This window comes from Pectinophora gossypiella, chromosome 13 (assembly GCF_024362695.1).
Source record: "Pectinophora gossypiella chromosome 13, ilPecGoss1.1, whole genome shotgun sequence".
NCBI lineage: Eukaryota > Metazoa > Arthropoda > Insecta > Lepidoptera > Gelechiidae > Pectinophora > Pectinophora gossypiella.
Window position 1 is genome coordinate 12988603 of NC_065416.1, and position 14417 is coordinate 13003019.

General features: G+C 39.2%; 2 protein-coding genes across 3 annotated transcripts in view; one reads left to right on the plus strand and one right to left on the minus strand.

Moving 5' to 3' along the window:
• Positions 1–14417, minus strand: part of LOC126372093 (von Willebrand factor A domain-containing protein 8) — a 240443-nt gene that overhangs the window by 47774 nt on the left and 178252 nt on the right. The window lies entirely within an intron of this gene.
• On the plus strand, positions 245–14063 carry LOC126372133 (uncharacterized). 2 transcript variants are annotated; one of them, XM_050017733.1, is made up of 13 exons: positions 245–454; positions 1340–1498; positions 2480–2595; positions 3400–3544; positions 4643–4879; positions 9138–9279; positions 9988–10100; positions 10987–11187; positions 11640–11826; positions 12461–12576; positions 12788–12976; positions 13406–13510; positions 13871–14063. In XM_050017733.1, exons 1-13 carry the CDS (start codon positions 374–376, stop codon positions 13967–13969), a joined length of 1890 nt encoding a protein of 629 aa, XP_049873690.1. In that variant the 5' UTR covers positions 245–373; the 3' UTR covers positions 13970–14063. The 2 variants fall into 2 exon arrangements, with proteins under 2 accessions (XP_049873690.1, XP_049873691.1); XM_050017734.1 differs by lacking the exons at positions 245–454; positions 1340–1498; positions 2480–2595; positions 3400–3544; positions 4643–4879 and adding an exon at positions 7487–8106.

The following is a 14417-nucleotide window of genomic DNA, read 5'->3' on the forward strand; positions in this document are numbered from 1 at the left end:
GAAACTTTAGGGCTGGATACCCGTGCTCTATGGATGAGCAAAGATCAAAGAGTAATACTAGGTTGGCAAAGATCTCCCACCACACCCACTTTTTGTCTTTTTTTTGACCGGAAAAGAGACCGAACACTAAAGAGAGTTACTAAGAGAAAAGAAGTTTCTAATACCTCATTAAAGTCGTGATAAGATGTGCTGTCAAAGTGACTGGAAGATTACTATTGTGACCATACACCTGAAATCAAGATTTTTCTAACATTTTTGTAATGTGAATCGCTTCGTTTACCAAGTGTTACTAAGTGATAGATTGATCGATATTCTCTATCAACATTAGAAGACTAGACCACAATATTGGATATCAGTGTCATAATGTGAAGGGATGAGACTTACAAGCAACACCGGGTTATTGGCGAGTGTATCACAGAAGAACAATGCAGCTAAAAGCAGAAGTGAAAGCACGGTATGATTTTTACTTACCTACTTATATAAATAACTTAGAAACTTCAAAGAAGTAGTAAACTCTCGATATTCTATGTGTAAAACGACCAACTTATCCACCCTTGTAAGTAGTCGCAAGAGGGTTAATATCTACTACCTCTAAGTACTTACTATCCAAATAAGAGATAAGTAAATAGGTACTTAATTAGATAGCTTTTTTAAATCCTAGTGTAGCTATATCATGTCTTGTGCTCTGTCTACCCTAGTAGAGATGGCGAACGCGAGTTTATGTATCTCGTAGTTATGTATCAATAAAAATGCTTTAGCAAGCTAGAACGTAGATACGCTGTACATAATAACTAAGACAGACGATCTTACGTAACGTGCGTTCCGAAGTACGGAGGGGCTTGAAATTAAAGCTAGGTATTTAACGATCACAACCAAAAGGACAGGAATTCATATCAGTAAAAATAAATTCGTCTACATATCATAAGAATCACTGTGTGACTGAACCAGGGCTTAGTTAGGTCATTGCAGGCTGATCACCCGATTGTCCGAAAGTAAGACCGCCTGTTGTGCTTTTCTATATATGCTGTCCTTATCTCTGTATTTTCAAATCATATCAAATCAAATAATATATACTTTATTGCACAGAACTAAAATTTCAACAATCAGACAACATATGAATACAGTATGTATTTTGTGTCCATTGTGCTCAATAAAGTATTTTATCTATCTAAGATGACCCATGCGTCGGAAGGCACGTTAAGCCGTTGATGCCGGCTACTATTTACAAATGTAAGTACGTAGTCGTAACACCAGGCCGGTAATCCACCTCACAACCCACACCATAGAAGGAATTATTCTACCAAAAACTCAACACTACCCACCAATTACCCCTTTGCAGATCACCCCGGAGCTGCGCTGTGACGTCACACCAGCTCCGTTCATGCTGCGTCCCTACGCGGGCCTCTACAACCCGTTCCCGCACGCCTGCTCCGTACTCTGCAACCACCCCGCTGACACTGAGGCTAAGGAGTTCGTTAAACGAGCTAAGGATGCTTGGGTAAGTAAATTAATCTTTATATACGGTACTGTTGAAATGGAACGCAATTTTGTTTTTTTTAGTTCCTATTTTTCGTCACTTGTGGCGCTGTTTCTTTTTCCCTCCTTTTTGTGTCATACCAAACCGTTGTATATTTTTTCTATTCTTTTTAATAACATAATTATATACCGAAGAATATTATATTTATATCTTCACGACAATCACAACAACCAAATCACAACAAGTACGTATTCCTCAGAAAGAAGATGTTTTCGTTTCTTTTTATGTACTTATGGTTCGTATTCAGAGGACAGGAGCCCTTGTACGGTATTGAAATGGATTACTCTGGGCGCCATCCCACTTGCATCAGCCCGGAGTACTGCGTGGCGGAAGGCAAGAAGGAAACCACTGCACTATTTTTCTCTAAAAAAGTAGCATGGAGAATGCTACACCGACAAGAGCGTGGCTCTCAAATTAGTGATGATGACGTATTCCTCGTAGGTACTTAAAACCAGATCCAGCCCTTGCCACTTGAAGGGTTAAATAAGTAGGTAGGTAGCGAAAGGATGTGTCAGTTTCGTAGTAAGGGGAATTCCGTGATCTCTGCCTACTCCCAACGAAAGATAGGCGTGAACTTATGTATATATGTACGTATGTTATACAGCAGGTATACCTACTATCTACTTAATGCGAACGTATTGCCTGTTCTACTGAGAAAACGTGTATTTTGACGACACATGTCTCTGCTCAATCCAATAGGGATAGATACAACGGGCGTGAATATAAATAAGTAAGTAGGTAACTACTAACATGAACATATTAGTCGAGAGAATTTGTTTCTCTAGTATAGGCAGGAACCTGAAATCAAGAGTTGGTAGAGTGAGCCAGTAAACATTCTGTGCAAACTTGCCAAACAGGAAACTCCAGGTAGGGACCTTCGATAATATTGATCATATAATTAACAATATGCTAATATAAAATTATACTTACTTTCTGCTTCAGGCTCTCGAGGGCAAAACCCATTACTTCCAAGAAGAACTGGCTACATTTCACGATGGTATGGACAAGGAGAAGATCCGAACGCCCCACGATATTGTTACTGAAGACATGTTTCGAAGGTACTTAAATAATACTTACTATATTTACCTAATTACCTATCGTCGCCTTCAGTGATGTGCCGTGGGAATGTTCCCAAAGTAAGAATGTTCCTTGTGTTGAAACTCTTGAATAGTAAGGACACTAGCTGCTTTACTTTTTCAAATTATTCTTTCTTGTACTCTGGTCTTATCTGCCTAAAAGTTACGTAAAAAACCTCTTTTTACATAAGTTTAGCGACTTTTTACTGCTGGGAAGCTTTTCAAAGCAGGAACGACACGTCACTGGGTCTCCTTTTCGAAAAATCACAAGTCTTTCAATGAATTTCATTCGGGATAAACATTAAGACCGCAAATTCTATTAATTAGTCTATTGCGAGGTTTTGTTAACAAAAATCACATCCGAATGTCATTTTTCGAAAAGACGCTTACTTAGTTTTCAATATAAGATGACGCTTATTGCTTTATGCTATTATTTACATGCTTCTAATGAAGTTCCTTCTGGAACCTACACCTACCAACATTTACAATGAACAGGGGGGTTAAAGAGGCCACATCGAAGCAATTCATCTAAAAAAAGCAATATTGCTTTTTTCATCAATATCAATATGACATTTGTGTGCACTGCGCACTTACTTTTATAAATGTTCATTATAAATCCTAGAAGGTTTAAACAGGTTCCAGAAGGAACTTCATTAGAAGCGTGCAAATTATACCATAAATAATTGTATTATAGCGTCACATTGGTTATATGTCAAATTGCAATATTGCTTTTTTGGTGGATTCCTTCGATCCAAAAGCAACTAAATGTTATAATTATTATTCCAGGTATACGGAGACGGACTCCCGGCCCCTGACGCCGGCGCCGACGTTAGCGAGCGGCAAGTCACGCGGCTCACGGCGCTGCCTCACGCCCGACCAGCCGCACACGCGTACTGCCATCGTGCTGGACTTGAGGAGGAGTCACAGTCAGGTGAGATTACACGGTGGACAGTTACCCGCAGTAAAAACGCGTAAACATTATGTAAAAAAGCTCTATTGCCTAGAGTGGCGAACCCAACTAGTTGGCCAGCTAGTTCCGCCCACATGTAACAGATGGCGCCACATTCAATAATGCAGTCGTGAAACGCGATATCGAAGTTTGCACAGCGAGACGCATATAACAACTTCCACTATGACACCGTTGTTGGATCGTCGATCCCTAGTCACATTATCAACTTATGGCTAGCGAGGTACTATGCTCAGTTCGGTACCCCGGAAACATCCTATGGCGCTAGCACAACCTTGCCGCCTAGACTTTAGGCAGATAGGATCTAGTACAAGTCCTAAAACACAGGGTATCCTAGTTTAGGCTCCAGCCTCTACAAATATTGTATTTTTGTATGTACGTATTTATGTATCTATGTGTTTTTGTAGAGGAAATAAAGACTTTACTTACTTTACTTACAAGAAACAACCATTTGCAAAAAAGTAGCCAGTCCTTTCACTATTAAAGAGTTTTACAACAAGAAAATTCCCATTTTGGGAACATTCCCAGGAACCGCGCATTACGGTGCCTGTCGTATGTCAAAAGAAGCTGACTATTCAAGGTTATAGCATCCAATTTTATGAATAAGTGGGCGATATCTGTAAGCTAGTTACTAGGCACTAAACCTACCTAGAGTTCATCATAATATCTATCTTAGGACTTCGACCGTTCAATACCAGTGACTGTGAGTTGTCTTCTGACAACGCGCGCTCATAATATTTGTCCTAGTCGTAGCAATGGGACCACAAAACGGTTAAAAAGTAACACTCTGTGTAAACTTGTAAGGGTAAAATATATCGAGTAACTGTTACAAGTTAAGACGGACATGACCTACGTGACAAGTTGGACAAAATAATGTTCTTTTTACCGAGTTGAATAAAAGTAACATATCATCACGCCTGTATCCCCAAAGGGGTACGCAGAGGTGTATAATAATTATATAATGAATATAACTTAACTCCTTGCGAGCTATATTTAAGTTTAGGAGCCTATTGCGAGGTGAATTAATTTATTATATTTTCATTTAATCTCCTTTTCTCCCAGGAAACCCTCTATTACCACGGCTACACAACATCAGAGTTGACAGCTGGGCACACGACGAGCGTTACCAACGACCGTTCCACACTACCGTCTCTAAACCTATCTGAAGGGGCCCACGCTCGACTTATAAAGGGACAGTGTGAACAACTACCCCCCTTAGCCTCGCCCTTAGTACTGTCCAAAAGAGCTGAAAGAATCCTGCCTCCGAAAGAACCGATCAGCGTTAGAACTGCTAAAAAAGTAAGTTGTTTTTTTATCCTTTTTTGTCGCCTTTAATCCAAAACGAAGACTTAAGATAAACTTAAGTTTAAAATAACGATTCGCGCCACTGAATTAATGAAACTCTTTTGAACTTCTTTTAATGAAACTACCAAGTCATAGTACCTACTAGGGTAGTTTCCAACTAGTCAAATCAGTTACTTTTTATTTAAACGTCAAAACACGAAATCACAATGGAATTTGCAACCTGTGACGTCATAGAAAAACGTGACAAAATGTCGCACTTATTATTACATTTTTCTTTATTTTATGTTAAATAGAAAAAAAGAAAACGTTTCTTGTCACCTTTATATCTGTCTTTATTTAGTACTAATCAGAATTTCATAATTTATCTTTGACCTAGGCAACTACCCAATTCTATGCATAATCTGCGACAGTAGCGCCGCGACCGCGGGACTTCCTTCGTAATCGTGACACAGATTATATTTTAGTTTATCTTTAAGTCTTTGTTTGGTAATGTTTAAATTAAACAAATTATTTAATTGTTTTTTAAATTATTTTTGGATGTGAGTTCGACCGTATTTTCTATGTAGGTTAGAAGTAGAACCTACGTGGATTTTCACGCACGTCGTCCTAAAAATTAGGGGTGTTCTTATGGGCAATGGGGCAAAAAATGCCAGTAGTTCTGTTAAGAGAATTGTACAACAGAACTAGTTGAAATAAAGGATCTTATGCAGAAGTGAAAAAATAATAATGTTGCTTGTACAGACAAGCAATAATCGTGTAATTGATAATAATATAATAATGTTTATAGGGCTTTGTTTTTTTTTCAGTTGCTTAATTTATGTTTTTGTCTTTACACCAGCTAAACGCCAGCATTTCCGCACACTTCATATGCCCTTCACGGGCCTTACACCCTAGTAGTCCGATTCGCACTCGCTCGGCGTACCCTTTCCGTCCGAGTGGGTCGAGCAGACCGAATTTCTCCAGTCGACCCAAAAGCTTTACTCGACCGAATTACTTCACTCGACCGAATAGCCCCACTGAGTTGGACCCTAGCCTGTCCCTAAACTCGACCCATATAATAGCCCCTAATGGACATGAACGTCCTATGAGGCCCCCGCGTCCTGTGACTTACCACTTGCCAGTCCCACCCAAGATGTCCCAGACTGATGATAAAAGAAAGCCATTGTACCAACCCCCTCTTGTTTCCAAGGTACGTTGTTTTTATTTCAGGGAGCTAATAAGGACACATCAAAGCAATTAACCTAAAAAAGCATAATTGCAATTTGACATTTGCGCAGATAAAAGTAAGTGCGCAATGCAAACAAATGTCAAATAGCAATATTTGCTTCCTTAGATGAATCGCTTCGATGTGGCCTTTTTAACCGAGGTGTCTGTTTACGTAGATTTATATGAAATTGCTCGTAATGAGAAACGTTTTTGTCACTTTTAGATCTGTCTTTATTTAGTAATCAGAATTTCATAATTTAAATGAAAAATGCATTTATTAACTTAATTACATAAAAGTAAAATAAGTCACTTCTGTTGGTGTGATTGACTCGCAGCTTCCACCTAGCCTTACATTATTTTATAAGTAAGTAATAACTTATAATGAAATATATTATCATGTAATAATTTTGCATGTGTATAATAATTTTGTTACCTTTAACTTGTTTAATTCATAATTTTCTATGTTACTTAATAATATTGTTATAAATGCAGCTGCTATCAACTAAGTAGGTATTACGTTGCTGTGCCCTTGCATGGCGTCACATGTACCTAATACCATGTATTTAACACCTAACTACTTGTGACTTTGCAATGAATAAATGAATATGAAATGTGTGCGTGTGTGTTTGTGTGTGAGTGTGTGCGTGTTTGTGTGTGAGTGCGTGCGTGTCTGTGTGTGAGTGTGTGCGTGTTTTTGAGAGAGAGGGTGAGTGTGCATGCCCTATGGAGACACAAGGTTTCTCGAGATCGGATCAGAGTTAGCCACATGCAGGTACAGTCATGAGCAATATCATGTACCCACTTTAGAACCCTGTCGCACTATCATATTTGACATTTAATGAGACTTACCTACGGTTAAATTTGTCAAAAAAGTTAATGTGGCATGGTTTCAAAATGTATACATATTAATACTCGTGACCGTACACCCAGACAGTCGTTATGTTACTTAAGTATTATGTACTAATAATGATTTCATTTATCAGTCGCGCGTTAACAGAAACTTGGGCAGAACCCGCACTGTGAGGTTCATGTTAAGCCAACCAAGTTCCCTTCCGACGAAGACCGCTTCCTCCTCCTCCTTGTCCTCTGATTCTTTCACTTACATTTTGGTCAGTATATTATATAAAAATAGATACCCTACTTATTTGGCTATTCTTGTTATTTATTCCGTACTTATAACTATTTATGTCTCGGTAAAAAGTTCGTATTGTTATAGTATCGTTGAATATGATGGTAGTAAAAAAAAATTAGAGTAATTACCTAGTAATTAATTATCCTAAGTATTTTTTCGTATTGTAGATTACGTTTTTATGACAATTGCTTATCTACATAATACGATGATTTAATTTCATGGCCGGCTAAACGATAATCCTTTATTTATTTATTTATTTATTGCCTTTGCTTATCTTGTTATACGGGACAGCAACTGAAAATTGGCACGACTTGTTTCGAAAGTTATCTCCTGGCTTTTTCCAAAGCTCCTCAAATGGTTACTGGAGCGTAACGACACATTTGAGGACTGATAACCAACACACTGCTCACTTTTCTGACGTCAGTCAGATAAATTTTACAGCAGTGTTTAGTTGGTTCAGTGATCCGCTAGTAAACACTTGACTATAATGTTACCGTTCCTCATATCTAAAACGAAATTACTGGCAATAAGAAAAGAGAAGCAAGTCCCGAAAGAGAAGAATAGAGATAGTTTCTTCGTGACAGGAGACAATCTGAAAGCTTTGAAACCGCTGCGTTTTCGTCGACTTCGCACAAAGCTACCTCTTAATGCGCTGTCCACCTGTGACTGCCACTTTATGCATTTGACGAGAATTATGATCAACTACGGGACACGAAACAGGAAAAGGGGAGGGTCAAACATTGTCCTCTCCATGCCGGCTTGGGGTACCACTGGGCAACGAAAACGAATGAAACTGCCCAGTGTGAAGTTACCGCGGAAGACTGACAAAAAAGAGAAGAAACCTTTGGGTTATAATAGTGATGATTTCTTTCGGAAACTCGAGGTATAAAAACAATATGCAAGCTATGTCCTATTCGAATAATAAATGTGTATATTGTAGCTCTTATTTATATAAATGTGTATATTGTAGCTCTTATTTATATAAATGTGTATATAGCAGCTCTTATTTATATAAGAGCTACAATATACACATAGATATATGTACTTACTTATGTAGAAACTTTTCTTTTTTTGACGTGACTTATTGTAGATTTGTCGCAATGGCATTAACTAATTGGCCGGATTGTAATATACCCTCAAAATGCTTTTGTACGTATACTCAGTTTTTAAGTTCTCAAGTAAGTGAATTGGTATTCTTATTGAGAATAAAGATTTCTTTAAACCTATATGTCGACACAGTTACTTCTTCTTCTTATCGTGTGGGTTGTGAGGTGACGTACCAACCTCATCAACCCTGGTGTCAGGGTTACTATTGAGCCGCCAAAGGCCCCTGACATGACTCATGTAACGACTACTTACTTACATCAGTAAGTAGTAACCGGGACCAACGGCTTAACGTGCCTTCCACACACAGTTACTAGGAAAATAGTATTCTACTGCATAAAGGCGTGCGCAGCCTAGTTCGTTATCGGTATAAAATTATCGTAAAACTATGAAACTATTATTAGCTCAGCCACCAACCATTTAGTTTCAGGAGTTTTATTGCACCGTAGATACTTGTATAGATTGTAAAATATGCCGTTTCAAGCCTATCCTTTATATTAAAATAGAAACCACATGTACATTAATGGGACGTATTGTTCTGTCTTGCTCTGGGGGGTCAAAAAGGCCATATCGAAGCAATTCATCTAAAAAACAATATTGCAATTTGACATTTGCGTAGGTACTTATATAAAAGTAAGTGCGCAATTGGAACAAGTGTCAATTAGCAATATTGCTTTTTTAGATTAATTGCTTTGATGTCGCCCTTTTAACCCCCTGGACACATTCCAGAACATTCATTTTGCCCTCAAACATATTTGAATGAACTTTCGATTCTAATTTTCCATGATTATATTTTTTTGATCTTCACAGAACCAACTGAAAGCGTTAAACTTGAATAAACCTGCGAAGGGCAAGAGTAAAACGAATGAACCGCCATCATCTCAAAGGTCTAAAGGAGACAAGGACACTAACGATGGCAGCGACACGGGCCTGGGAAATATGGATGATGGAGGTAGGCATACGTCGATTGATTCAATAAATTTTCTCAAGATTGATAAAATTGTTTTTTTACCTAAAATGCATGTCACGTGATTTTGTTCATATTTTGACAGAACAACATGACTTATATGGGTTCACATATTAGCATCAATTGACAAAACGACGTATAAAATGACCGTGACAAAATTTTATCACTTTGCACATGTTAGCCTTACAGATGTCACAGGGTCTGCTTGTACCTGACCTGAAGATGTCACAGGTCCAGTTTTTTTAACAGAAACGACTGCCAATCCGACCTTCCAACCCGAAGGGAATACCAGCTCCATGAAGGTTAGGTCACTGAACTCCGAAAATATTTTAGGGCCAAAATTGTAAAGAACCCATCGGACGTTTTAATTCTACATTAAGCATGGGACCGCTCCATCGTTAACCGATCAGAAAGTTATAGTGTTCAAGTGTTCTTACTACAGTTGGAATTGTTTCATTTGCAATGATTTTTATATATGTGACGAGTAATAGTAATAATTAAACAAATTAAATCTAAATATAACGTAATACATATCGCCCCTAACAGGTAGGTCTAGTCAAAAAGACCGCTCCAAATGGCACCCGCTGGGAAAGTGCTCATTACGCTGGCGCATGCGCATGGCGTGGATTGCCATGCTGCACTAGGTATGATTCGGCGCAGGGGTTTGTAATTCTTTAAATTGTAACTGTTTAGGTAGCGGCGAACGACGAAGGGGCAAACGAAGACGCAAGGGCAGGCAGGGCGGCAGTGACAGACTCACATCGGCGGGACTTGCCGCGCAAACGCAACAGGATCCGGAGACTCAGGTATTATACCAGCTGTGTACATGCACTAATTCCTTCAAATAAAATAGATAATACCTCATGCCCTTAGAGAGGTAGCCCATTGGGTAGAACATTTGGCACTCACATTGCGGTTGCCGGTTCGTATCCACCACAGGCTAAACCAATGAATGTCGAATTTGTTTCCGAATTCATGTTTGGATCGTAAATTTTTATCACCTGCTCAGCGGTGAAGGAAAACATCGTGAGGAAACCCACATTCCCGAGAAATGCATTTTCAGAGGTAAGTGACCTAACCTTTATTGGGCTGGTTTTGCCTTCGCGGGTTGAAAGTCAACCGGACCTGTCAAATCTTCAGGTTAGGTAAGCGGACCCTGTGAAAAACGGGATAATACAAATTCGCTCATCTTGGCAGCTAAGTAGAGAAAGTCATCATCCGGTATCTTAAGTACTTACTGAGAACTGAAAATCCACTGAAAGCAGTCATCCAATCATAAGCTCAAGATTCCAATTGGGGTAGTCAAAGGTACATTAATCACAAGATGAACTAAGTACCCACGTCTCACCGAGCTTTCTGTCAGACCAACGTGATAGATGGTGAACCGTATCGCCGTCTATAACTATCGGACCAACTGTGTTACTGACAAATTGATAACTCATTGGTGCAAGTTCGGTACCGGACTTTGTTAATCAAAACTAGTACGGTCACGAGCATTAATATGTATACACTTTGGTACCATGTCACATTAACTTTTTTGACAAATTGAACTGTAAGTCTCACTAAATGTCAATTATGTTAGTGCGACAGAGTCCTAAAGTGGGTACATTATATATTATTGCTCAAGACTATACCTAACTTAATTAACTATTAGGTTACTAATAAGCGCCAACATTTTCATCCTACTTTTAGATCGCCGGCATAGGCACAGACTCTCACAACCCAAGCTCTCGAGGATCCATCGCGAAGGCGGCTGATGAGGACGACATCATTCTGCCGGTGATCAGAACCGCCACAGCCAGAAAGACTGATTCGTTTCTTGATGATGAAATCCTCAAGTTCCTCCACAGGGAAGTGGACGAGGACGCTATCGAAACCGAATTTGATGTTAAGGTTCGTTGTTATAAAGCTTGTCTGTGATATGCCGTTTTTTTTTTTCAAATTGTTCCCACTTTAGGAACATTCCTGGTGGTTTGTCATCATCAGCCCATTAACGTCCCCACTGCTGGGGCACAGGCCTTCCCTATGGATGGATAGGGAGATCGGGCCTTAAACCATCACGCGGGCCCAGTGCGGATTGATGGTTATTAACGACTGCTAACGCAGCCGGGACCAACGGCTTAATGTGCCTTCCGAAGCACAGAGGAGCTCGAGATGAAAACTTTTTTTTTGTGGTCACCCATCCTATGACCGGCCTTTGCGAAAGTTGCTTTACTTCAACAATCGCAGGCCGAGCGCGTTAACCGCTGCGCCACCGAGCTTCTCACCGAGTTCCTGGTGGTTAATACATATATAATAACATATTTATTCAGCTGTTTAAAGCCCCCGAAATGCCCCCTCCACAGCGGCGCTACGTCCTACAAGAAGCTCTGCGCACGCGCCCGGAGCGGCCTTACGGCACGGAGATGCAGACACTGCTCAAAGAGTTGAAGGTCCCGGCTGTGAGTCTCGGTGACTGGCTGCACATCCCGCGGGTGTTCTCCCGCAAGAACGCGCAGTTCACGCTGCCTATTGACTCGAATGCGCTGCAAGGTAACATCTGAGACAATAGATAAATAGAAACATTTATTTGGTCTACAGACCCACATGCATACAAAAATTAGCTCTGTATTGAACACTGCTGCAGCAGCGCAAAATGCAAGCGCTCAGCGCAAGTTTTTGCACTCACAAAACGCTGATTTTCAGTTAGAACACGGTTGGAGGAAACCAAGAGATAATCAAGAGTGCGATTCTACTGAAGCGGAGAGGAATGACATCGTGCGGAACTGTTATTTATTACTTTTTACCTACTTCAACATTTGAATTTTTGTTTTTTCCTTTGATTTGTAATTATAATAATAAAAAGTCCCGGGGGGGGGGGGGGGGGGGTAATTATAGCCACATAAAACTCATGCCGGGTGACCGTAAAGAACATTTTTAAAAGATTTAAATAAGTAGGTAAATTTCGGTGGCCGTAAATTAAGGATTTTTTTTGTATTTTAAGCGGCTGAGGGGTGCCACTTTGAGGTATCGCGCCACCTAAATATTTTGCCAGGGTCGCCACTGTTCTAGCTATTTGCAATTGGTCGATTTCTGCACGTCTCCGATCCGCTCCGCTTCTGTAGAAACACACGATTTTATGTCCGTAATGTTATTTGGTAGCTTATATTTGCATTTTATATTGTAGATCTGACGCCAATGCAGTACGCAGCGAGGTTTGTAACCTTGAAGAAGTCGAAGCAGCTATTGTATCTCACCGTGCTCAGAAAGTTCAGACCAGAAGGATATAGGATGCCTATAAAGGTTGTCCATGCTTTTCTGTACCATCATAGATTAAAAAATAACAATCAAAATGTAGCATAATTAGAATGACATATCTATCTCTCGTCTCTTTCTTACTAAGCTGTTTACCGTTAGTACGGAAGACATATCTCTTCTCTCTCTTCTTTAATAATTATACATATTTTAAGAGTATTAATTAATACATACTCATGTTGATTAAATTAACTTTCAGGATATAGAAGAAGGACTGATTTTGATGATGGGAGGCATTCTTTCAACGAACCAGGCGCGCCATTTAAAAAATATTATGAACTGGGAAAACTATGTTGAAGAAGACAATATTCCTGACGAGATAAAATTGACTTTACTCGGTACCGGGCACAAAAGAAATCTCGATATTGAAGGAGGAGACGCCGGAGAGGTACAATCAAAGGGTTCGATACTGCGAACATACACTATAGTCACCATCGTTCTCAATCGTTATAACCACTGAGCTAGACATGCCGTATGAAGATGGCAAACAACTAAGGTGACCGCATCGGCGTGGTCGACGATTTTCCTCATTCAGTACTTATCGCTATCGGCTCACTAGAGTTGATTATTATTTTCAAAAAAGTGTATAATGCTCTCAGACGACGTGGCAACGCCCTGAACCGAGCTTCGCGCCCACCTGGGCACCCTCAGCCCTGTTGTTTTAAATTTTGTACCGGGTGAGAGCCTTTAGCGCTCTTTAATTGTCCGGCCAACTACAAAAACTTTTTTAAGCGACTTTCTAAAAAGGAGGTGCTATGTTAGGTTCAACTGTATGTTTTTTTTATAAATTGTTATAATTATTTTAATTTACTTACAGGCAGCTTTAAACACAGTGAAATATCGAACATGGTGCGGCATATGTGCAATTTGCGAGAGAATGTACGGAAGATTTCCGCCCAGAGAGAAAGATCCACCTGATGGGGTAACTAGTCATTCTTAATTATGATTCTATTCCCCAGAATAGAAGCAATTAATATAATAATAGGAGCGAAAAAGAAAACAAAGAACGCGTTCAGCTGCTATCTTCCGGGGTATGTTGATAAACCGACAGACGGATTGTGTGTCTTATAATTATAACATTATGTACCGTAATTACATTGGCGATTGGCTAATCGGTTCTCCCCATACGGTTCATCATATTTAACTTATTCTATATACTTCTCGTCTCAAAAGTGGCTGCAAATCTTACTTATAAAGCTCCGTGAAGTAAGTATATAGAGTATAAGTATAATACCTACTTATAGTTCATTTATAAAATGCTTGTTTCTGTTTTTTTGTTTAGATGGAGCTGAGTGATTTTACCATGCTGGAAACAAGACTAGCTGTACTCAAGGTTCACAGTGGACTGGTAGAAATACTGAACACAATTAGAGTGCGATGATTATATTTTTAACAATCGTTTATTGACATGATACCTATATTTTGTAATAAATTATGTACCTACTATTTTGTTACTCTTAAAGTATGAAATAATAAACTCATGGCTTGTGAATATTTGTTTATTACATGATTATAGATAAGTCTTTAAAATCAATCTAAAATACGTAAAGTATCAAAGTCAATAAAGTTGATGTTTTGAAATCGAAAATAATTGCTTCAGCGAATATCCGAACGCACAAAAGTTTACTTCCTGCTTACTGTCAAATGTCGTTAGTGTTGTTCATATGTGTTTCTAACAGTTTTACTCGGTAAGAGATATCGATATATTAAATGATCCAATAAGACGACATATATTATTGATTGGTTCAATATTCTATTCTAAAAAAGTAGTAGACCTGTCGAGTCTTCAATTAATTCAATTCAGTCAGTAAGCTAAGAAGTATCGAAAT